This window comes from Elephantulus edwardii, unplaced genomic scaffold (genome assembly GCF_000299155.1).
Source record: "Elephantulus edwardii isolate Elephantulus edwardi_28Jun2011 unplaced genomic scaffold, EleEdw1.0 scaffold00063, whole genome shotgun sequence".
NCBI lineage: Eukaryota > Metazoa > Chordata > Mammalia > Macroscelidea > Macroscelididae > Elephantulus > Elephantulus edwardii.
The window spans coordinates 2,441,914-2,466,014 of record NW_006399813.1 but is presented as its reverse complement, the minus strand read 5'-3'; the positions used below and the strand labels follow the sequence as shown (position 1 = coordinate 2,466,014).

General features: G+C 51.3%; 1 protein-coding gene across 1 annotated transcript; it reads left to right on the top strand.

The window, feature by feature from the left end:
- Nucleotides 1-6: 6 nt before the first annotated feature.
- Nucleotides 7-24,101, top strand: ETNK2 (ethanolamine kinase 2). The gene is made up of 8 exons (XM_006887896.1): nt 7-338; nt 2,572-2,831; nt 5,937-6,059; nt 15,625-15,767; nt 16,307-16,390; nt 19,692-19,837; nt 22,053-22,126; nt 24,029-24,101. The coding sequence occupies exons 1-8, from the start codon at nt 81-83 to the stop codon at nt 24,099-24,101; spliced, it is 1,161 nt and encodes a 386-aa protein (XP_006887958.1). The 5' UTR covers nt 7-80.

The window sequence follows — 24,101 nt, the reverse complement described above, 5'->3', positions numbered from 1 at the left end:
CCCCTCCCACCGCCCCGCCGCCGGGCCCCCCCGCCGGGGCTAGCGCTCGACGGCGGCTCCGAGGGGGCGGGGCGCTGCCAATGGCTGCTCCCCCTGCTGCTCCCCTGCCCTGCTCGCCCTTTTACCTGAGCAGGCAGACGCCGTGCCCGCAGTGCTCATGGGGCATGGAGGAGAAGGCGGTGGCCGGTGTGGGCTGCCGGGAGTCAGCGGGTCCCCCGAGGGCCGTGGCCGTCCAGTACTTCTGCATATCAGTGGATCAGGACGACATCCTGCCCGGTGCCCTGCGCCTCATCCAGGAGCTGCGGCCGCACTGGAAACCCGAGCAAGTTCAGACCAAGGTAACGGAGGGCAGGCGCGGGGCTAGGGCTGGGGCCCTTGCCGGGGCTGCACCGGGGATGCCTTGGACGTCTGCCAGTTCATCCTTCCGGTGACCAGCCCCGGGCTCCGCGGCTCCTGCGCAGCAGAGGCTTGCAGCGGTGGTTGATTGTGTGTGTGTGTGTGTGCGCGCGCGTGTTTCCCCATCTATTTGGGTCCCAGAGCAAGGCTTGGCTCGCACGTCCATCGCCTCCCCATACACAGCGCCCTTTTGCTGGGGCTCGCAGGCACGCTGGAAAGGCCACCTGCCCAGTGGCAGCATGCTGCACGTGCGGGCCCCACCCCCTGTCGCTGCGTGCTGGTGCCCCTCCATGCCTACAAGTATATCCCCAGTCAGTTCTGAAACGTGAGGAGGCAGTAACTTTGGAGAGGACCCCTCCATTCACGCTACTGCTCTTTCTCCATTCGTAGAGGGAGCAAAGACTCCAAATCCAGAGCTCCCCTAGAAGCCGGCCAGAGGACCACCCTGTGGGATTCCCGCCAGCACGGAGCCCCTGCCTTGCCTTCAGGGCAGGATCCTTCCCCACTGGCGAATCCCCTGGGACACAGATGTGGGCAGAGCAATTCAGTGAGAAGCCCCAGGCTGACTCCCCAGCCTACCAGCCTTCTCTGAAAAGAAACCTGCATCTATCTGCCCACCACCCGGGCCCCACTCTGGGTGCTGCCTGTGGTCTGGGTGCTGCCTGTGGAGGAAGGTGCCCTGAGTGGGAGTGTTAATCCATTCAGTGCTTGAAGCATGTGCTGGAGATTGGTAGGGCCTCCAAGGCCCTGGCAATGATGAGCATTCTAGGTACGGTAAGTCAAGGTGTGAGGGAGGCTCAGAGGCTGGCTCCTTGATGGTGGTTTGAGATAGTGAGGAGATGGGTAGAATTTGCTAAATGAAAGGCCCAGTTTTAGTAAGATGGCCAAGGCCTCAGATCTGCTTGGAATGATTCCAGCACTGACCTAACATGTCGTCTGCCAATGTTACCCACTTTCTGACCCTCAGTTTCCCCATCCTGAATTGATACAGATGTCCTATCAAATCCTTTTCAGCTTTCCACACTGTGCCCTGAAAATTCCATGGTTTATTCTTTGTCATCTTACCCAGAGAACTTGCTCTCCCAGTGTTTCCTTGTCTCTTCTGATACGGAACTCTGGAGGTTCTCAGACTCTCTGATCCCCAGAGCTCTGGGATATGTGCCAACTTAGGTACTCTGCTTTTACCATTATTACTGGATGGAGTAAGAGGTACAGCTGAAAGCCCTCTGCTAGCACACAGTAAGAAGCAGCTAGGTGGAAATATACTTGTTCTGGGTAACTGCCTATCTTCTCCGACATTCTGGTGGAGGAGGGGTTCTTTGAAAGATAGGGAGAAGGGAGAGAGAGGGGAATCCATTGACCCACCAAGTAGAGTAGCTATTCTTCCACTGCCAAGTCCCATCCAGTAGGGTAGAGAGAGACTGGGAGCCCTAGGGGCACAGTGGTAAGTGCTTGGCTGCTAATCAGAAGGTTGGTGGTTCAAACCCACCAACTGCCTTGTAGAAGGATATGGCTGAATCTTGAAAACACTGTGAGGTAGTTCTTTGCTGTACCATAAAGTCGCTATGAGTCAGAATCAGCTTGTCAGCAACAGGTTTGGTTTCTTGGCTTAAGGACAGACTTAGGAGCCTTGACTGTATTTATTAAGGGCTGGGACCAAGTTAGAATATCTTTTTTTAACTCTATATTGTGTGGAGCTCTGGTGGCCTAGTGGTAAGAATCTGAGCTGCCATCCAAAGTCATGAGTTTGAATCCACTAGCTTCTCTGCAGGATAGATACTCCTCCTGGACAATTAACTGTCTCTGAAAACCCACCAGAGGGTCAGCTATGGGTCGGAACCGACTCATAGCTGACCCTACATCAGTTTTCAGAGGCAGTAAATTGCATGGAAGGAGCTTACCCATCTTTCTCCCACAGAACAGCTAGTGGATTCGAACCACATGCCTTTGGATTGAGTGCGCCATCCTTTACCACTAAGTCATCAGAGTTCTCCCTGAACCCTGTAGTCTACTCAAAGTGTTGGTGACTGGGCAGAGCTTAGAAACAGTGCTGAGCTTTTGATTATGTGGAAGACCTGAAGGATTAGGGGTTTTGTGTGGCCTGTGGTGCTGGGATGAGGCGGGAGGTCAGAGGGACCCTGTGTCCACCCACACGTTGCCCTATCCCCTTGCTAGCGCTTCACCGATGGCATGACCAACAAACTGGTGGCCTGTTACGTGGATGAAGACATGCAGGACTGCGTGCTTGTCCGGGTATACGGGGAGCGGACGGAGCTGCTGGTGGATCGGCAGAATGAAGTCAGGAGCTTCCAGTTGCTTCAAGAACATGGCTGTGCCCCCAAACTCTACTGCACCTTTCAGAATGGGCTGTGCTACGAGTACATGCCAGGCATGGCCTTGGGACCCGAGCACATCGGGGAGCCTCGGCTCTTCAGGTGAGAGGGTACCCCGAGTACTGTTCTTCTCCACGCCCGCTTGGGCCTGCGGTTTGGCGATCTCCCTGGGTGTAGAGCGGGTCCACAGTTGAGAGCCCTCAGATCCTTAAGCTCCCTGCAATTGCATGGAAAACTGGTGCGTGTCTGTGCATTGCTCTGCAGCAAAGACACAGCCGTCTATGGACTTTCAGGGGCCTCTTCTAGAAGGATGTGCTCTGGGGAAGGAAAGTGACAATTTTAGTGAACAGGAGACCAGAGGATCTGGTTCCTGCAGGATTAGCTGCAGGGACCTACTTCCTGGCCTCATGCCTCCGGCTCTGCCCACTCCAGGCCTGACCTGGAAACCTCCCAGAGCCTTAGAAAGGAAATCTGAGCCCAATCCCTCAGGTGCTCAGGGTTCCCTGTCCCTCCCCTGCTTCAGCCAAGAACTTGAGGATGCAAGCAGAGTGGGCCCTGTTCTACCAGGATGATGCAGATCCCCCCATCCTGGGAGATTCCATCCCTTCTGCCCACCCCTCCTCCCTGTCTGAGTGCCTTCTGGGCATCCTGACATGGTGGGAGCCAAGGTTTAGGGGAGCTGCCAGGTGGGTTCCCACCAAGGAAACCCTGGCCTTCTGGAGGTCACTCCCACTAAATGTCTAGATAGATACATATGTCCCAGGAACTGTACATAACCTGCAAACTCTGTGGACACCACTGTCGAGTCAGGAAGGGGTGACCCAAAGAAGGGCCCCTCATATACTCTCCCCTGATTTGCTGAGGCAGGGATGTTGGGCATTGTCTTCCTTCCTACCTCCAGGCACAACCCTTCCAGCTATCATGGGGCCAGGGCTTCCTGAAGCTCCACAAGCAGCAAGAACAGCAGCTAGGACAGTGGAGTCTGTCCTGTCTGACCCAAGGGAAGGGAGACCCTTGTATATTAAGGGTAAACAAACCAGCTCTTGGTGGAAATCCAGGTTCCTAGGAGACATAAGCTGTTTGTGCTCAGCCAGTTTGGGCCTGTCCAGCAGTCCTGGTGATCTGCTTCCATGGAAAGGAAGGAGCATCCTGTGGAACAGTTGTGCTCTGTAATTCATAGGGTCGTCCTTCATGACCCAGGACCCACCTGACAGCAGTAGGTTTTGGGATTTAGAGGGTGAACTTCAAGCCTGGTTCTATTTGCACATCACCCCGGCCCTCCTCTCTGCCTCATGCCGTCCTCCATGAACTCGGAGGGGAGGCTTGACAGCTTCCAAAGCTCTCGGAGCACTGTCTCTGGGGCTGCAAGAACCCCACTGACTTTGTATGTGTCTGAGGAGAGGGGACTGTACAATCCTAGGCAAGAGGCAGCTCAGGCTCCAGCTGAGTGGCTCCAAAGACCCCAGGCTGGAAGGTGAGGTCAGAGAAGGTTTGAAGGGGAGATCCCTGTGCTGGCTTCTTCACCCGCCACCCGGCTTTCCTCAGCTGGGTGCCGAGCAGCTCACCAGCCCCTGTCTCCCACAGTGCCTGCCAGAGCTTGGATCTGATGTGGCCACTCATGCTCTCATAGAAACAGTCGCCCCTGGCAGGAAGATTGAAGGTGGATTTAGATCTGATAATAAGTAGAACTGTGCATTTAGGAGAGGGCCAGAAATTGGGATCCGTGTAGGAGGTGGGCCCTTGATTTTCCCAGGGTAGACAGTGCTGTCTCCGGTGAAGGTGGATCTTGGGGTAAAGGAACAGGAACGCCTAGAGAGCCACCCTCCTGGGGCTCCTGAACCCCACCCCCATCCTCTTCCACTGAAGCTTTGCAGTGTAAAATGCTGAGTGTTGAGGTTACTTTCATTGCTATTCCAGACAACAGCCCTATTGATATTCAAGAAAAGGCGCTGTTGAAGCTCTGGAGCTCTCTCTCCGAATCTTCCTTCCTTCAATTCCTTCCTTCTGGAAGGCAAGGCCTGGGCTTTGGGTCTGTTCCGATGCTTTGCCCAAATCCTGGCTGCTCCCTCCTGCCCCAGGGCCTCTGGCCTCTGCAGACACAGTTCTCTTCTCTCACTCATCCCCTTGCTGACACACCCCCATCCTTCCACCCTCTTGGGGGTGAGGGCCTTGGGGACTTAGGGAGCAGTGAAGAAACTGTCCTGCTGTCCCCTTGTGGCACGACCTGCCCCTTTCCAGGGCCTGGCCAGGGGAGGGAGTGTCACTGGAACAGCTCAGGAACAAGGTTTCAAACAGCCAGGGCCTTTGTTGTCTTTCCCAGTGATTATTATTCGAGCAACAGGCAGAGGCAAAGGAAGCTTGGATGTTGGAGGCTTGGCAGGCTGGTGGGGGCGGAGCGCAAGAAGCGAGGGCTGGCAGAGGATGGGGTGAGCCCCTCAGGCTCAGTGGGTCTAGAATGATGGCAGCCTTATCTGCTCCCTCCCTCCTGACACATCAGGCGTCCATCCTCCCCCACCTCCTCTCCAGCAGTCATCTCTAGCCAGGCTTTTTCCCCTCCCCACCGCCCCCTTCCTTCTCTCCCAGGACCTTGGAGAATGTCCACTGGAGAACTTGAAAATAGAACGCTGGTTTGTTTTGCGTCCTTGGCACTCAGCCGCGGTTATCAACTCCCCGCAGCTGAGGAAGGGGCTGCCCCAGGCCAGCCTGTCTCCCTCTCCACCTTGGCCAGCCTGATAAGAGGCAGGCATTTCTTCCCTGCCTGGGATCACCATGCTGGATCCTTTGGTGGGAGGTGTCCTGCTTTCACATTCCCTCCCACTAAAGGATGGGGCAGAATCCAGGAGGAGGAGGGAACCTGCCCCCATCCTCAGGTGGCCCCTGTTCCCAGGAGTTGCTGTGGATATACAGCCTTGGGGTGGAGCAGTTCATTGACCGGTAGCCAACAACCTGACACTTTGCTCTTCTGCTTGCACCTTGGAGCAGCCCCAGCGCTGGTTCTGGAAAGGGGTTAAAGGTCTTGTTTCATTTACCTGCTTTCTGCGGACACCAGCCTCCTGCAGGACTTGGGTGCTACTAAAGGCAGCTCAACCACAGTCCTCTGGCTGGTCCCCCAGTGGACCTTGTAGGGCTCCTTTCTGGCCAGGAGAGGCTGGGCTGTGGAGGGCATGCCCTAGCACTGATACGCTCTTCTTGCTGTTTCTGCTCTAGGTTAATCGCCTTAGAAATGGCAAAGATCCACGCCATCCATGCCAACGGCACCCTGCCCAAGCCCACCCTCTGGCACAAGATGCATGACTATCTCACCCTTGTGAAGGATGAGATCAACCCCAGGTACAAAGGTCTGGGCGGGACCCAGGCTGTCCCTGGCTCTGCTGCCTTAAAGTGGTCTTCCCATCCCTTTGGTTGATGCAGATCACCCCAGGGTCTCAGGGACTCGCTTCCACCTACAGAGTCCTTCAGAGGTGGTTGCTGAGCCCACATCTCTAAGCAGAGCTGGGCCGGCTGACTGCATGCCAAGGGTTTAGATCAGCCTTTCATGCCTGTGTGCTCATATTTGTCCTTGGGTCTTCTGATTGTGGCAGGACTAGGATTAGGGACGACTTCTTGCCAAAGGGTTACTGAGGTTCAGAGACTAAGCTTTGCCTGACTTGTCGGGCTAATCAGAGGCAGGACTGTGTTTCCCAGCCCTAGGTTCTACCAGACTTACCTTCTGAACAAAGAGAAGGGCAGGGCCTTCTGAGAATGGGGTGCGGCTGAATTCAATCAGTCAGAATTCAACCCCTCAGCCAACAAGCCCTTGGGACTTCACGGTTCTTTCTACTTGCCTGGGCTATTCTTGTCTCCTTGTGCCTCTGGGAACCCTGCCCCTGCCTTGTTCAGACCAGGCCTTTGAATCTGTTGCTCCTGGTTCCACCAAGACTCACAATGGAAAACCAGAAAGGACCCCCATTTGTAAAATGTAGGTGAATCAGAAAAACAGCCAGAAGGGGAAAATATTGCAGATTAACTGATATTATGCAATATGCTCTTTACCTCCTGGAGTTGAACTCTTGATGGACAGATTTTGGTGTTCCTCAAAAAGGGCAGGCGACCATGATGCTGTGCTGTGGACGTGGGTCGCTCCCCACAGCCCTGCAATCACCTGTCTCTCACATGAGGCTCCTGCGGGGCCTCATTACACCACTTCTCAGTCTTCCATTACAGGCTTTGACCTCGAGCTTTCCCCAACCCCAGGTATCCTCCTCCTTCACTGAAATTTAAAAACACTTCAGATCTCTTCAGCTTTTACTTGGTCAGTCATGACCGAACTGGTTCCAGCAGGTTCCAAACCTTGGGTTAGACTGACAACTTGCTGTTTCCTTCTTTCTCTAAGGAAGGAGGCACTCCATTACCTCCCCAACCCCAACATTGCATTTACTCAGGTAAAATGTGTTCCCTGAGCTTTTCTTAAGCTCTGGTGAGTACGTCAAGTGTCCTAGTAGACATCAGATACCCGGCTCCCCAGAGTACCCTTGAAAAGCATGGTGGCATGAAGAAGAAAAGGAGTGCACCCCTCCCTCTTCCAATAATTAAAAATAAAAAAAGCCGTGGTGGGCTCCTCCACGTCCTCCCAAGGGGGATTGAACATCTTATTTGTTTCAAAAATTCATGAAACTAGAGTGCAGAAGACTTTGGGAATGGGGCTTAAGATATGTCTTTCTCTTCCCTAAACTGATAAAACAAAAATGAACCCTTCTCCTAAAGATTCTCCCCACTGGGCCAACTGGCAGTACCGTGATAGATGGAGAAGAGATTGAAGTTGTTAATAGTTATAGCTTGCTTGGCTCCACAATCAACACTCTTGGCACCAGCAGTCAGGAAATCAGAAGATGAATTTCATTAGGTAAATCTGCTGTCATGGTCCTTTCCAGAGTACTGAAGAATAACTATGTCAGTCTAGAGACTAAGGTGCACCTGATCCAGGCCATGGTCTTTGTAAATTGCTTGCTATGCTTCAGAGAGCAGGACAACAACTAAGGTTGACAGAAGAAGAATTGATGCCTTTCAGTTGTGGTGCTGGAGAAGAGTCTTGAACATTACATGGACCACCAAGAAAACAAATAGATCTGTAATGGAGTGAACAAGGTGAAACCATGTTTCTCCTTGGAGGCTAGCATTTTGAAGCTCTCTCTCACCTACTTTGGGCACATGGCCAGGAAGGACCGGTCTTTGGAGAAGGACATCATGCTTGGAAGGGTGAAGGGACAGCACAGGAGAGGAAGACCCCAGATGACATGGATTGATACAGTAACTGGAGTAATGAGGGAGGGTGTGTCGGAGTCAGTAAGACTGGCTCAGGACAGGGCAGGGTTCGGAGCTGCTGTACATAGGGTTGCTTTGGGTCGCAAGTGACTCAATGGCACATAATAACAACAACCCCTATTTTTTACAGAGGCTAATCTGCTGCAAAAGATCTCTTTAAAATGTTAAAAAAGAAAAACTACCCCTCCTAAGCCAGGGGACACCTGACCCAAGTCAAGGCACTTTTGATTACCTAAGCTGGACAGAAAAATAACTCATGCTTTGAATTAGTTGTTCACAAAAATATCGTGACGCTGTCACGGACTGCAAGAAGAACCAGCAAACCTGTCTTGGAAGAGTTCCGTCAGAACTGGCCTTGGAAGCAAGGCTGGCAGAACTTCCTTGCGTGCACTTTGGACACGTTCTCAGGAGGGGCCAGGCCCTGAAGAAAGAAATCTTGATTGGTAAAGGAACGGGTCATTGAAAAAGAGAAAGACCTTCAGTGAGATTCATGGACACGGGGTGGTCACAGTGGGCTCAGACACGGCCATGCTGATGAGGATGGGCAGGACTGGGCCGTTCCATTCCAGTGTTCATTGGAACCAACCAGACAGCACCTAATGACATTGCCAACAAACACACCTCGTGTGAGTCTGTGTCACACACCCACCCACACCCCTTCACCTGGATCTTTCCACTTGATTATCAAGGACCCCTCCCTTAGGTCCTGCTCATCCAGGACAGCCAAAACCCTCTCTGCCTTTGACCGTGGTCACATCTCATATTAGTTATAATCCCTGGACTCAGACTGCTTTCTCCCTTAGAACTCTCAAAATACAAACTCATTACCCCTGAGTCAGAACCCATAGCTGGCCCTCCAGCGGATTCTCAGAGGCTGTAAACTGCATGGGAGGAGATTGTCTATCTTTCAGCTGGTGGCTCAGAACTGCCTGCCTTTGGGTTAACAGCATAATTTCTTACTGATTAGGCCACCAGAGCTCCCCGACTTAGGGCTAGGACAGCACTTAGAGCACAGGATCCACCCCTGCTTCTGATCACCAGCCCGCCCTTCTCATTTGACAGAGGGAAGAGCCGAGACCCATAGAGGGGATACCCTTGCCCAAGGTCCTTGCTGCTCCGGGCAACCCATGCCCAGTGGCCAGGTCCCTGATGCTCAGTCAGGATCCTCGATCCTGCAGCTTCTCTTGACATCACTGTTCCTGGCTAAACTTGGGGGAGGGGGTAGTCCCTGGAGAAGAACTGACCAACTTGCTTGTTTGCATATCTCACCTTTGACCTTGGACAAGTCAATTTGCTTCACTTCTTGGATCCTACCCTAAATTTACCTCGTCTTCCTCAAAGCAGGGTGATGATAAACAATTTAAAGATTAGAGAAAGCTCCCTGAGTACCTGTCATTGCTTAATACTCTTGATTTATGACAGAATCTTCACAACACAAGCATGGGCTGATTGGGATTTAAAGCAACAAGAAAAGCATTAATATGACATTGGCTCTGCCCCTAAGAGCTTAGGGACCATCCAGACATGTCCATGCATAACTACAAACCATGGCAGGGTGTGTAGTTTATATGAGAGGTGGGAAAACCATCCCGGCAGAGACGGCATGACAGGAGGTCACTCCAGGGGGAGGGTGGCATGAGGAAGTTTGCTTGTGCATGGGGTTTGGCTGGGGCAGATGTTCAGAAAAGACTGAGAAGGGAGTTGGGAGATGAAGCTGCAGAGGTGTGTAGGAATAGATTGTGAGGACATTAGCTAAGGCTTGATAGAGGCCACAGAGAGTCACAGGGGGTGCTGGAGCCTGCTCCGGAGTGCAGTTCAGAATGACAGCTGTGCCAGCATTGTGAAAAGACAGGCTGGGCTGACGGGGAGAATCAAGATAGGAGGACAAACTAGTGGAATGTTGATCTGGATCCAGAACGAGGGCTCCTCTGCTCTGAGCATCAGTTCTTCTTGCGTGCTCGCTAAGTGCCCATTCCCAAGCCCTAACCTGGAGCGTGATTGAGAGGGCTTAACATTGTTGTTACTATGTGCTTTTGAGTCGACTGTGACTCTTAGCAACCCTGTGAGTACCAGATCAAAACCCTGCCCTTTCCTGGACTGTCCTCACAGTCTCTACAAGCATGAACCCATTGTTACAGTCACTGTGCCAATCCAGCCTGGTGAGAGTCTTCCTTTTCCTCTGACCCTCCACCTTACCCAGCATGGACTAACCCCTCCTGACAGCATGCAGAGTATGCGAGAGGTGTTTCACCATCCTGGCCTCTACGGATCACCCGCCCTGGCTGTACTTCTTGCAAACCAGATTTGCTTGTTCTTTTAGGAGTCCATGAGATATTCACACTCTTCACCAACACCACAATTCAAAGGCATCTAGCCTTTGTCAACTTTATTCCTTCCCCAACTTTCAGATACATAGGAAGCAACTGAAAATACTGAAACTTAGATGAGGCACACCTTAGTGATTAAACTGAAATCATTGCTCTTTAGCACAGAAGTCTTTGACAGCACATTTTCCCAATGCAACATGTCTTCTGATTTCTTGACTGCTGCTATCATGGATTTTGGTTGTGGATCCAAGCAAAGTTAAATCACTGACAACTTCAATCTTTTTTCCATCTATCATGAGGTTAACTATTGCTCTAGAATTTTTTTTTATGTTGAGATGTACTCCATGATGACTGTAGTCTTTGATCTTCTACAGTAAGTGTTTCAAGTTGTCTTCACTTTCTGTAAGCAAGTTTGTGCTATCTGCATAACGCAGGTTGTGATTAACTCTTCCTTCAATCCTACTGTCACACTCTTACTCATATAGTTCAGTTTCTCTAAGTATTTACTCAGCATATAGGCTAAATAGGTATGGAGAAAAAGGATGCCACCCTGACTCACACCTTTCCTGATTTTAAACCGTGCAGTGTGTTTCCTTGTTCCATTCAGACAGCTGCTTCTTGGTCTGGGTATTCTGAGATTCCCATTCTTCTCAGTGTCAGCCACAATTTGTTGTGATCCATACAGTCAAATGCGTTTACATAGTCTTTGACACACTAGGAAACATCTTTCTGGTATTCTTTGCTGTCAGCCAAGATCCATCTGCCATCAGCACTGATACCCCTTGTATCACTATTTCTTCTGACTCCAACTTAAATCTCTAAGCCCAGCTGGTATAATGAGTTATGTACTGGACTGCTAACAAAAGGGTTGGTAGTTTGAATCCACCAGCTGATCCTCAGATCTTAAATTAGACTCCAAACATCTGTAATTTCACAGACACTGTGGGTGATCCTGAGGCAGATGGTCAAGTTGCCTTAGGGCAGCTTTGTCAGCAGAACAGACATACAGGGGTGTTTACAGAAGAGACACAGAATACTGGGCTGTTTTAGAGACCTTGTGAAAAGGCTCTTGGCATTCTGAGTATTTGGTTAGAAGTAGAGGTTGGCCATGGAGATGGCTGGGAGGGTGTGAGGCTGGTAACTGATTTGAGAGGAGGTACTGGCTCCTTAGGACGGTCAACTGTCCGAGATCAAAAGGACTACATTGGCCTCATAAACAAAGGAGCAGGAAGGAAGAGGAGCCCAGGGAGACGTGGGAAGGGTGCTGTTTCAGTGTGTCACAAAACATCATGTGTTTGAACTGTTGAATGGAAACCAAATTTTCTCTGTTGATTTTCATTCAAATCACATTAAGAAGTTTGGTTTTTGTTTGGTTTTTCTAAAAAAGAGATGCTGGTTGGTCGCAATGAAGATAAAGATGATGAGTTAGTAAGCTTGAACACTTGGGATGCGTGCTGTAGGAAGAAGGTACTTCTCCCTGTCCACACTTTGAGGGGTCCTAAGAGTTGGGGAGAAGGCTTGTGGAGTACCAGGCCCTTCATAGGAGGAACCTCATGGCAGGCATTCCTAGGGAGGCCCCAGGCCCTTGATGACATCCTCCTGTTCCTGGGGGGCTGGCGGAGGAAAAGCTGCTGTCTGGGATGTGCATACTTCTCTGATGCAGTGTGGTACAGCTAGCTTCAACAAATAGCGCTCCTACATGTCTTGAAGTCAAAATTTTATGTACGTACATACCTAACGCAAATTAGTCAGGCATTTGTTTTAGTATCTCTAAGACCTTCTTGGGAGCTCTTGTGGTCCTGGTGGTAGGAAGCTGCGCTGCAATCCCAAAGGCACGCGGTTCGAGGCCACCAGCTGCTCCATGGGAAGATGGGCAGTCTCCACCCTTGAGATTAACTGCCTCTGAAAACTTGCAGGAGGGTCAGCTATGGGTTGGCTCCGACTCAATGGTTACAGCAACAATAATAGCAAGACCTTTTATGTGTTGAAAAATGTTAAATACTTCTAGGTGCACTAAAACATCTTTACTGTAATACTATAGTAATAATAATAGTGTTTTGATGCTTGTTACAAAATAACACCCATTTGTTATTACCAACTGCCGTCTGTACCTTGTCTCTATAATATAATAAACCTAATGGCAGGTGGTTCATAAGCACAGGTTGTCCCCGGAGCACTGAGGAGTCCTGAGTCAGAGGTTTGCAGCCCGTGGACTGCCTGTGCTCTCTGCCAGCCCCACAGCCTTGAAAGTATCTGCTCGTGGGTGGCAGAACTGAAGGTGGAGGAGCTGGCAGTGGTTCAGGTGCTCAGAGGAGGACAGCCCTCAGCTCAGGAAGGCTCCCGGGAGCGAAAAGGCCCGGGCTGTTCCCACAGTGACCATCTGCGTGGCCTTGGGGGAGGGTTGAGTGGGAGTCAGAAAGAGGGCTGGATCTGGGCAGCAGGCATGTTGGATATCAGAGACAGGCTGGAGCAAACTAAAGGAAGCCCCCTAATTTTTATCTTTTGATTATCTGAATCCAAGAAAGAAGAAAATAAAAAAGGTAGCTTTTGAAGGAGAGCCAAGATTGAAATGCTAATGCAGCCATGTCATCACAGATAAGTGCTAATGAGGATAAGTGGGGGGCTTCCCACTGAGCTGGACCAGGACTGGCTGCTCCTGAGCCTCTGGGGTACACACATGTCTTCAGGGAGACTGGCAGGCCTCGCCCTCAGGAGACAGCTTGATTTCAGATCCTGTGATAAGGACAAGGAGGAGCCAGCTTTGGAGACCCATCTGAAGGCTGAGAGGAAGCTTCTCCCCTTCCCCAAGTCTCAGTTTCCCCAGAGTTGGATTAAATGATCTAAGATCCTCCTGAGCTTTGGCCTCTTCTGAGTCTGTGACTCTGGGACATGGTCTCCAGGCTTGGAGGGAGTCTGTCCACTCTTTGTCTTTTAGCCAGGGACCTGGACCGTCGGTGACTCACTCATTCCCTGCATTCAGACTCAGAGTGATCTGCTCTGTGGAAGGTGAAAAGTCTGTTTCCTCCTCATCCTCTCTCATGGGCTCTTGTTGCCCTGGCTAATGAAACATGAACAGGGGCACCTGCGTGGACGTGGAGTCCAAGCCGCTTCCCCTTCACCCATTGGTCGCTCTGGGCCGGTAAGGGGTGTGCTGTTTGACATTTGCAGTGTTCACAGGCCTATGTGCACCATATACCCGGGAGCCAAAGTGCAGCAGTCCAAGCACGCTGTTTCCTCACCAAGCTGCTTTAGGTCTCTGATGCCCCCGTGGGCTGACCAAACCCTTCGTGTGCTTCAGCAGATGTGCCTTTGAGCATGAATGCATGCTGTGTGCCATGGGGTCGGGGTGGGATGGGAGGAAGGGCACTGCCAGTGCATCTCTGTGCTTGCTCTCAAGGAGCTTGCCTCTCTTTCTCCTGAGGAGTTGAGATGGTTTAAAGGCCCTTATATAACAACTGATAGAATAAAGGTTCGAGTCTACCCAGAGGGGACTCATTAGAAAGGCTAGATGAATCAACCCCAGAAAAATCAGCCACTAAAAATCTGTGAACACAGTGCACTGGGACATGTGGGTGCCTGGGAGACAGAATCTGTTCTGCAGCATCTCATTGGGTTTATTTCCTTTTTGTTTTGTTGTTTTGTGGGGATTTTGGTGGAAACTAATACAGAGACCAATACAATAATTTCTGCACATACAGATGTGCAGTTGTGCCACTGTTTTTGACAGCCTTTTTCAGGCTGTTCTGTCATGTTAACACAGAGCTGTTGCTCCTTAAGCCTCTCATCTAACCTTTCAGGTTACTTTGTCAGTTTGGTCCCTACATATGTGAAGTTCTTTCAGACTATGCTACTTAATACCAATGTTCTTTTTTAATTAAGCTGGATAGGGAGCTCTGGTGGTAAGAAGCTGTGCTACAAGCCCGAAGACATACAGTTCAAATCCACCAGCTACTCCTGGGAGCAGGATGGGCAATGTCCTCCCATGCAAACCCACGGGGTGGGGGTGGGGGACGGTCAGCTATGAGTCAGTTCTAACCTGATGGCACTCAGCAACAACAGTTTATTAATTGGCTCAAATAATTTTAAGACATCATTTCAGTCCAGGATTTAAAGATTTTCTCAGCTGGGTGGGGCTTGGGGAAGGGATGCATTTGACTCCAAGGCTCCAGAAACTCTTGGTTGTGTGGAGATTTCAAATTCTGCTACTTATCTTTCCCTTTTTGATCAGAATGTTTTGGTTTGGTTTGGAGGAATTAGAATTGCCTTGATGGCAGTGAGTTTGACTTTGTAGGCATGAGCTCAGGGAATGATTAGTCAGCTTTTTCTTTTTTGTGTGGATGTGTGTGACTGGAAGGGCCGCTGTCTGTGAGATGAGAAGACCAGAGGCTGGCTGTGGGCTCTCCCACCTGTGACACCCTGAGCTGCTGAAGTGTGGGGCCCCCCTGGCCAGGCCTTATCACGGCCTCCTTGAGAGCTCCCTCCCTCATCCCAGGCCCTCCTGGGGTGCTGCTGTCCTCTGTTGAAGGAACTTTGGGAAGAGACTGATTTTAGAGTCACTCTGTCTACAATGTTCTGAGAACAGGCCTGTTCTGCTTCTCTCTGTGTTGGTCCTGTTACCTCTCAGTCTGGGGTAACTGAGTTTGGATACTCGTCCCATCTTCTCTTCCCTGGGCCTCTCTTCCTTACGCTTCACAGCAAGGATGCCATTCCGCCAGTAACTTTTACGTTTTGCATGATGCTTTTCGGCCCATGTTTTAATTTCCTTTTAAAAACACTGTGATTTTTGTGACAGTTTATGGGAAGAATGGGTTTTCATTCATTCATTGATACATTTCCCTCCTTTCCCCAGTTCACTTTGTAATGCACACCTTGTTCACCATTGCTAATCATATCTATTCCTTACCTTCACCTATTCAAGTACTGTGCTTGTCTTGGTAATTATACAGTCAGAACAGAAATCCAAAGATGAAAGTCTGAAGGTGGCCCATTTTCCCAAGGTCCCTCTGCAGTAACAGAGCCCTGGTGTCACAAAAACTAAATTGCTTATCTGCCAGCCAAAAGCCTAGAAGGGTGGGGATCTGCTATGGTAAAACGCTATGGGACAGCTCTCCTGTGGTCCATGGGGCTGCTGTGAGTCAGTCAGCAGGACCTGCCTCAGCCTCTGCAGTTAAACATAGGGAGGGGATCGAGGCCCCGGCTCCTGAGAACCAGCGCTGCCCATCTGCTGCCGCCCTCTGTCCACCAGCCACCCTCTTGCCTCCCTCCAGCCTGTCTGCAGACATCCCTAAGGTGGAGGTGCTGGAACAGGAACTGGCCTGGCTGAAGGAGCACCTGTCCCAGTTGGACTCCCCTGTGGTGTTCTGTCACAATGACCTGCTCTGCAAGAATATCATCTACGACAGCACCAAAGGTAGGATGGGGCTCGCCGGGAGCAGCAGAGCATGAGCCGGCTGACAGGCTGGCTCCTGGACACGCTAGGGACATTCTAGTTCAGGGTCTAATTTGTATCTCAAAGGAAACGAGAGGGAAGGGAAGCGGACATTCCCACACAGACAAAAATCTATCTAGAAAGAATGAAAATACATGATTTATGGAGATCTTCAATGTTAGGGCACCCAAGCCATTCCTCGCAAGAGCTCCTTGAGCTTCTAGGTCCATCTTGGCTGGCCCAAGCCCTTCACAGAGAGCTTCACCCCCAGGGAGTACTTAGCTTTATGTCTAATCCCCAGCCATGCTGAGGACAGATGTTTTTAGATGGGGAGAGCCTGAGGGTGGAGAAGGACCAGTCAGCAGATGGAAGGAAGTACCTTAGAAGATTGTTGAAGAGGAGGTTGGGTTCAGATGGGGAACTGAGAGTCAGCGGGTGCATTCCGGAAGTCTAAGGGAAGCGCGACCAGCCGCCTGTAGGTCTTGGGGACCCATCCTCATCGCCTCTCCTCTGCCTCACAGGTCAAGTGCGGTTCATTGACTATGAATATGCCGACTATAACTACCAAGCATTTGACATCGGCAACCACTTCAATGAGTTTGCAGGTGAGACGGGCTGAGCTCTCTATCCTGTGGTAAGGGCACCCTCCACGTGATGGAAGGCCAGGTCCAGGGGAAGGCTGACGGGGTCCCTGCACTTGGTGTATTCCATAGCATCTGTCCTTGGGAGTGCCATCCAAGCAGAGGGGAGAGGACCCAGCCTGCCTTCAGAGAACTCCCAAATCTCATGGGGAGTCAGGACCACATGCACAAACCAGATTTCTGCTGGCTGGTGTGGTAGATCGGTGGGAATTGAAGACGTTCCCTCTGTCCAGTCCCTGAGGGGAGCTGAGTTGGCAGATGAGTTAGGAAAAGACTCCCTTCCTCTTGGCAGACCCAGCCATGCGAGCTTGACCAGCGCAGCACAGTACCATGTCAGCCCTCACTTGCCCTCTGTCCAAGCTTTTCGTGCCCAGGACAACACACACACCTGTACTTCAAGTCCTGTGGCAGGGAAGGGGCAGAACAAGCTAGAAATAGCTATGTGCCTGGAGGCTTAATGACAAGAATCGAGATGGAACTAGTTAAACCTGTGCACTCAGCAACTTGACCCCCCCAGGTTCAAATCCTGGTAGCTCTGTGATGCGTGGGAAGGTTTCTAACACACACTTCCGTTTTATCGTGCCTGCATAAAATGGAAAGGATAAAGCATCTATGTCTTAGTGTTGATTTGAGATACAGTTACACCCCGTGTTCACGTTGAGTAGTACCTGGCACACACAAGCTTCCTTTATTTGTCTGCAGCTGTTATTGCGCACGGAAGCCATCCTGCAGCTGGGGAGATGAACCTGAATGGACGAAGTTAGATGTGGGGAATGTTTGCTAGGGTTCAGCAATTGTTCTGTCAGGCTGTGCTCCGGACAAAGGAGCCGTTTGTGGAAAGGAAGCAGGGCAGGTTTTTCCAGCTTGAGGGCTTAACTGTTGAAAATAAGAAATAATTAGATAGGCCTCAGAAGGCAACTCAGGGGTGGAGCTGTGTTCGAGGGTTGGAGGGACTTCCTCACCTGGCATTTGGGGTGCTCCACATGATGTGTGTCCCGCCATACAGGCTTAAGATAACTCACTCACACATCGCCACTGAGTTATAAAAGATTCACAGCTGACCATCCAGCATGTTTTTGGAGGCTGTTTGCACAAGGAGATTGCATATCTTGCTCCCAAGTAGCTGCTGGTGGATTTGAACCACCAGAGAAGACCCCTTTGGGTTAGCAGCACAGCTCTCTCCTACGAGAGTCACCCCCTCACCTAGCCTTCACCACTCTCCAGTAGAAACCCAAGTCAACCGTGTCCTTTCCAGAACCCCAGGCAACCAGATCTGTTAAGCACTGATCATACCTGAGGGTGTGCCTCCCTGGGGCGGCCACCAGCTGCACCTAGGAACTCCGAGGGATGCTGGGGCCTTAGCTGGGCAGCTCATCTGAGCTGTGGGGTGGGGCCTGGAGCAGAGGCTGGCACGGCAAGGCACTGCGCCTTCTGAGCGCCCCACTGCCAGCCCACAGCCTTCCCAGGAAGGACCATTCTTAGGCATTTCAGTCCTAACCCACCACACAGAGCAAAGTCCAGCTGGAATGTCTCCAAAAGGGAAGCCTGTGTGCTGCTCCCAAGCTGAGAAGGGAGGAGGAAGTAGCAGGGGGAGAAGAGGGAGGGCAGGAGAGACGGGGAGGAGCTAGAGAGGGGGACCTCCTGGGTTCCCAGGACTAAGGGAGATGCTAGGCTGGGCTCTGGGACGTGAGAATTCCCACTCCATTCCCACATCCAGCCATAAATTAAGTATTTGCCAAAGACAAGCCAGGAATACAAGGGATACTTGGGAAGGACATGAAGTAAAGACAAGACCCAGGGGAACGTGACTTAGTCCGGTTGATGTTGCTGTGTGCCATCGAGTCAGAACCAACCAAGAGCTGACCCTCCAGTGGGTTTTCAGCGGCAGTAAATTGCGTGGGACGAGGCTGCCCATTTTTCTCCCACAGAGCAGCTGGAGGTTTTGAACCACATGCCTTGGGCCTAGACTTCGTCCTAGGCCTGTCATAAAGCTGGACTCTATCAGTAGACCATCAATAGACCATTTCTTCCTGTACCAGCTCTTAGCTCTTCCTGAGCCCGTGATCTCTGCCACCACTCAGGGTCAGGACCATAGGACACAGTGGTTAATAGGATTGTCCTGAGTGTGGAGCCAACACCACACAGGCTTTCAGCAACAACAGCAAGCTAGTAAACCAGCCCCATGATAAGAAAAGAAGACTAAGGGAGCTTTGGTAGCCTAGTGGCAACAAGCTGCACTGCAATCCCAGAGGTGCACAGTTCAAATCCACCAGATGCTCTGCTGGAGAAGGAGGGACAGTCTCCTCCTGTACCAGTCAGATCCGATTTGACGGTACACATAATAATAAAATAATAATAGTAATAATAATAATAATAAAGAACTAACCGTGTTGGATTAAGCAGTGTGGGCCTCATTAGTTTCTATTTTCTATTTAGACACTCTATTGTGGTTGGCATGTGCTGGCTGGCAGTGTCTAGACTCCTGGGATGGCAGGTCTACGAGGTCACAGTGCCATCTAGCCTAGGAGTTTCAAGCTTAGCCAATGTCCAAATCATCTAGAGAATTGGATGGGGCTGGGGATACTTGGGAGCCAGGACACTCACTGAGTTCTCCAGATGAGGTTTCTAAGTATCCACCACCTCAGCACTGATGTGAGGAGCAGTGCTTGCCACTCACACGTCACGTCCAGCACCTTTGTGTGACAGATAAGGAAGCTAAAGTCAACCGGGAGAAAGGAGCAACTCTGGGAGGTACAAACAGCTAAGCTCTTGACTGGGAGTCAGAGGCACCTCGGAAGAAAGGCCTGGCATTCGGCTCCTGGAAACCCCAGAGAGCAGTTGTACGCTGACACACTTGGGGAAGTGGCCAGAATTGACTTGATGGTGGCTGGTTTTATTTTTGAAGTGTTGTCTAGGTTCAGATGGAGGTTAGCATTGGATCCAAGATGTCTAGATCCTTGGGTTTAGTGTTTGAGCCATAGTTTTGCACCACATCCTGCCGCGAGGGGGGCCCTGGCACTCCCCGGCCATGCCTTTCCGGTCCTCTTTCTGTACACTAACCCCCCCTGAAGCCGACCTCCACCAGGGGTGGGCACAGCCCCTCCACATGGAGGGTAGCTTTGCTGGTCAGTCTGCATTCCCAGGGCTTCCTCTTTGAAATGGGCTCACAGTCACAGGAGGGGGCGGCTTGGAGTCATCACTGAGCTGGAGGAGACCCAGGAGTGGGGCTCCTTCCAGCAGGCCCCTCTCGTCTGCTTCCCACCAGGTGTGAATGAAGTGGATTACTGTCGGTACCCATCACGGGAGACTCAGCTGCAATGGCTGCACTACTACCTGCAGGCGCAGAGGGGTGCGGCTGTGACCCCCAGGGAGGTGGAGAAGCTCTACGTGCAGGTCAACAAGTTTGCCCTGGTGAGAGCCTGTGCCTGGAGAGGGGTGCGGGACACTAATGCCAAGGGGGTCAGGAAAAGGCTGGGACTCTTTCTAGGCTTTGTGATGGGAGAGAAGGAGACAGTACCAGGGCCTGAGGTCCAGGAACACCCATCATGCTGCAATGGCTTCCTCAGAGGTGAAGCCAGAGAAGTCGTTTTAACTGTCCCTTCACTACTAATGTGGCCTGTCCCCTGCTCCCCCATTAAGTCTACTGTTACATGCTGTTGAGTTGGAATCTACTCTTGACTAACCCTCCAGCAAGTTTTCAGAGGCTGTAAGTTGCACGGGAGGAGATTGCCTATTGAGCAACTCGTGGATTTGAACCATGTGCCTTTTAGGTTGGCAGCACAACTCCCTACCCCCTAGGCCATCGGCAAGTCTAGCTTCTGTCTTTCATAGAGGATGAATTCAAAGAAAGATTATTACCTTCCTCAGCTTCCTATTTTTAGCAGTTCTCTAGTTTGGACAGGTAGTTCGTTCTGCTGTCTGACCTCAGTCTTTCGTGATGCATGGATGCCTGTCTCCTTTTGGTTTTGCTTTTGGAGGAATTAGAGACTGTCGGGCGTTAATCCTCCTGGTGAACTGCACCTCTGACTCGCGCTAAGCCTTTCCCAGCAGGCTCTCCCTGCTCCAAAGACCCTGCTGTCAAGCCTTGACTGTGAGTGCCACTCACGTAGGTCTTCGTGCCAGGTCTCAGCTGGCATTGGCCCAGAGGATTGCTAGCTAGCCTTGCTGCTACCAGCCTCGCAGTCAGCTGTCCTGGTGCCACAACATGTTGCAGACGCAGAGCTTGGTCTCGGCATCTCTCCTGAGGTGTGATTTTAAATCGCCTGCTGCCTGTTCGTTCTTTTTTGGCACTGATCCTACCTCATGCTCTTCCTCCTAAGTGTTCTACCCACATCACCCTCTTGATAGACTTTTTTTTTTAGGGCTCAGACATACTTGCTAAGTAATCTTTGACCCTTTCCAGAGAGTAGACCATTTGCTGTCAAGTTGAGTGGGACTTGTGAGCCCCTGTGAGTCCGAGTAGAACTGTGCTCCATAAGGTTTTCTGGGGCTGGATTTTCAGAAGGAGATTGCCACCCTTTTCTTCCGAGGGGCTTCCAGGTGGACTTGCAGCTTCAGTGCCTCGGTTTACAGCTGAGCATGTTAGCCATTCGCACCACCCTGGGATTCTGATCAGCTGTACTTGCTAATTAACTCCTGCCCCTTCTTTTAAGTCACGAAAAGAGAGCAGAGTACTTTCTGCTTAGTCCCCTGAGTGAGCCGGATGGGGGTAGGAGATCCTGACAGGTGGGGGGACCCCTGCCTGTGAAAATGATGACGGTGTCCCTGCTGTGGGTTCAGGGACCTGAGAACCACCTCTATCTGACTTCTTAGCCTCAGGGCACCGCCGGCCACTGAGAACCAGAGCCAGTGCTTGGGCCAGCACACTTTGGTCATCTAGTCCCTAAGGAATTGTACTGCCGACCCAACGGCCTAGCTTCTCTGGCAGTTCGAATCTGCCAGTAACTCCTTGGGAAGAAAGATGGGGTGGCCTTCTCTTGTGACTTACTTACAGCCTCCGTGCTGGAGGGTCTGCTATGGGTCAGCTCTGCCTTGATGGCAGATTAGAGAGAGAGAAGGCCTGCTCCCGGCCCAGACTTGGGTCTCCTAAGTTGCTACCTTGCCCCCAGTAGAGGGAGAGGGTCTGAGGAGGAGAGGGCAGTGCGCGGGCCTGCCCCTCAGACCTGACCCCAGCTGACCTGGCAGTCAGTGGCTGCCCGTCATTCTTCTCTACGTCTCTTGAGGCTTCCCAGCCCCTCCCCACTGGCCACTGGGCCTGAGTTTGGTCCGAAGAGTCCTCTTCTCCTACATACCTTAGCCTTGAGACTCAGCAGACCTCCCTGGGTAGAGTTTGGACCCTGCTCAGGCTAGAATGTGGAACGACGTTTTGCTGTTCCTGTCAGGCCCTATGAGCAGGCAGACACCTTGGACCCAGGGAACCAGCTCTTGGCCTCTTTTCCAGTGGGACTGGAGCCCCAAATGCTGTTAACCTGACTCCACGAATTGCCCCTACCTGTGCTGCAGGAGCCCTACCAGGGGACAGCCTGCTTCCCAGCTCTGTATCTCCTAGAGTCCTTGTGTCCCTCTGGCTTGGTGGGGTCCAGGTGCAGGGGGATGGCCACACTGACCCTCTCAAGTCTATTTCCAGGCTTCTCACTTCCTCTGGGCGCTCTGGGCCCTCATCCAGAACCAGTACTCCACCATCGACTTTGATTTCCTCAGGTGAGTTCTAGCAACAAGCCAGGTAGGGAAGGAGCCTGAGCCTTGTGAGACCCCTCAGATGTGGGGGCAAAGTGCAGTCCAGTGGGGTTGCTCTTCCAGGGGAGACTTGTGGATGTGGTGAGCCAAGGGCACCCCTCTAGACATAGAACCAGGGCCCTGTCTCCTTCCCCTCCTAAATCTCATGTCTAGTAGGATGTCCCACTGCTCCCCGTTCCCACTGCCACCATCCCTGCCTGGCCGTCTCCCTCACCCTGCCGCTTGTCCATAGAGCCTGGAGGTGAATGAGAGAAGGTCTGAAAGATCATGCATCCAACCTCGGTGAGAGGAGAGCAGACAGTCTGGAGGAGCTAAGTGACTGTGGGAGTCACTGGGGCGATTTGGTGGTTCCTGTGTCGCGTTCCTGCCTGGGGGTGTGCAGGCCCAGCTCCTCGCTCAGTGTCTCTTAGACTAGTGAGGATGCCTGGGCTATGCTTGCAGCTGGGAGCTCCCCAGTACTGACATTCTCACACAAGGGATACGTCCAGTCCCACTTTCCCAACCACGCGCACCCTCAGCTGAAAGAAAATAACTGCCTTGTCCAAAGTCTGTTGAGATTTTGTAAATTTTTTTTTTTGGTACCAGAGGAATGTCTGTGTTTCATTGACTATACAAAGGCATTTGACTGTGTGGATCACAGCATGTGGTTAGATTTGAGAAGAATGGGAATCCTAGATTGCGCTTAATACTTGGACCAGGAGGCAGTCATTAGAACAGAGCAAGGACACACTGCATGGTTCAAAATCAGGAAGGGTATATGCCAGTATGTGTCCTATCTCCATACCTTTTCAATCTACATGCAGAACACATCATCTGGGAGGCTGGGCTCTATGAGGAATGTGGCATCAGGATTTGAGGAAGACTCAGCAGTCTATGTTATGCAGACGACACACCCTTCCTTGCTGAAACTGAGGAGGACTTAAGCACTTGCTGCAGAAAGTCAAGCACTGCAGCCTCCAATATGGATTGAAGCTCAACATCAAGAAAACAAAGATTCGCACCACTGGACCAATTGGCAGCACCATGATAGGTGGAGAGGGGATAAAGATTGCCTACAATTTCAACTTGCTTGGGTCCACAATCAACACTTTTGGTACCAGCAGCCAGGAAATCAGCAGATGAATTGCATTTGGAAAGTCTGCTGTCAGGGACCTCTCCAGAGTACTAAAGAGCAACAGTGTCAGTCTGGTCACTAAGGTGTGTCTAATCCAGGCCATAGTCTTCACAATTGCTTGCTATTAGTCAGAAGGTTGGACAATGACTAGAGATGATAGAAAGAGAACTTATGCCTTTGAGCTATGGTGTTGAAGAAGAGTATTGAATATATCAGGAAAGCAAACAGATTTGTCCTGGAGAGGCTAAAGCCAGGCTGCTCCTTGGAAGCAAGGATTCTGAGACTTCGTCTGACATATTTTGGACATATGTTGCAAGGAGGGATCAGTCCTTGGATAGGGACATCATGCTTTGGAGGGTAGAGAGACAGTATAAGAACGGAAGACCCTCGATGAGATGGATTGACTCGGTGACTAGGGTAGTGGGTGAAGGTATGTCAGAGACAGCAGGTTTCAGGGCTATTGTACATAGGGTCGCTGTGACTTGCAAGCAACTCCAGACACATAACAACAATTTTTATTTGGTTCTAGAGTTTTGACACCAAGCTCAAAGGGCACGCTGGTTCTTGCAGGGATGCAGTGGGGGTGTGACTGAGTTACTCCCTGCCTTACATCAGCCTGGAGATGGGTTGGCCTCTCCAGACTTGACTTGAGCCTCCATAGTCTTAAAGCTGATGCTACGCCACCACCACCCCAATCGGGCCCCCTCCTCCTTTCCTTCTCATCTCTAGCTTCCTTCCCTGTCTTCTGGCAGGTACGCCGTGATCCGATTCAACCAGTACTTCAAGGTGAAGCCTCAAGTGATGGCCTTGGAGATGCCAAAGTGA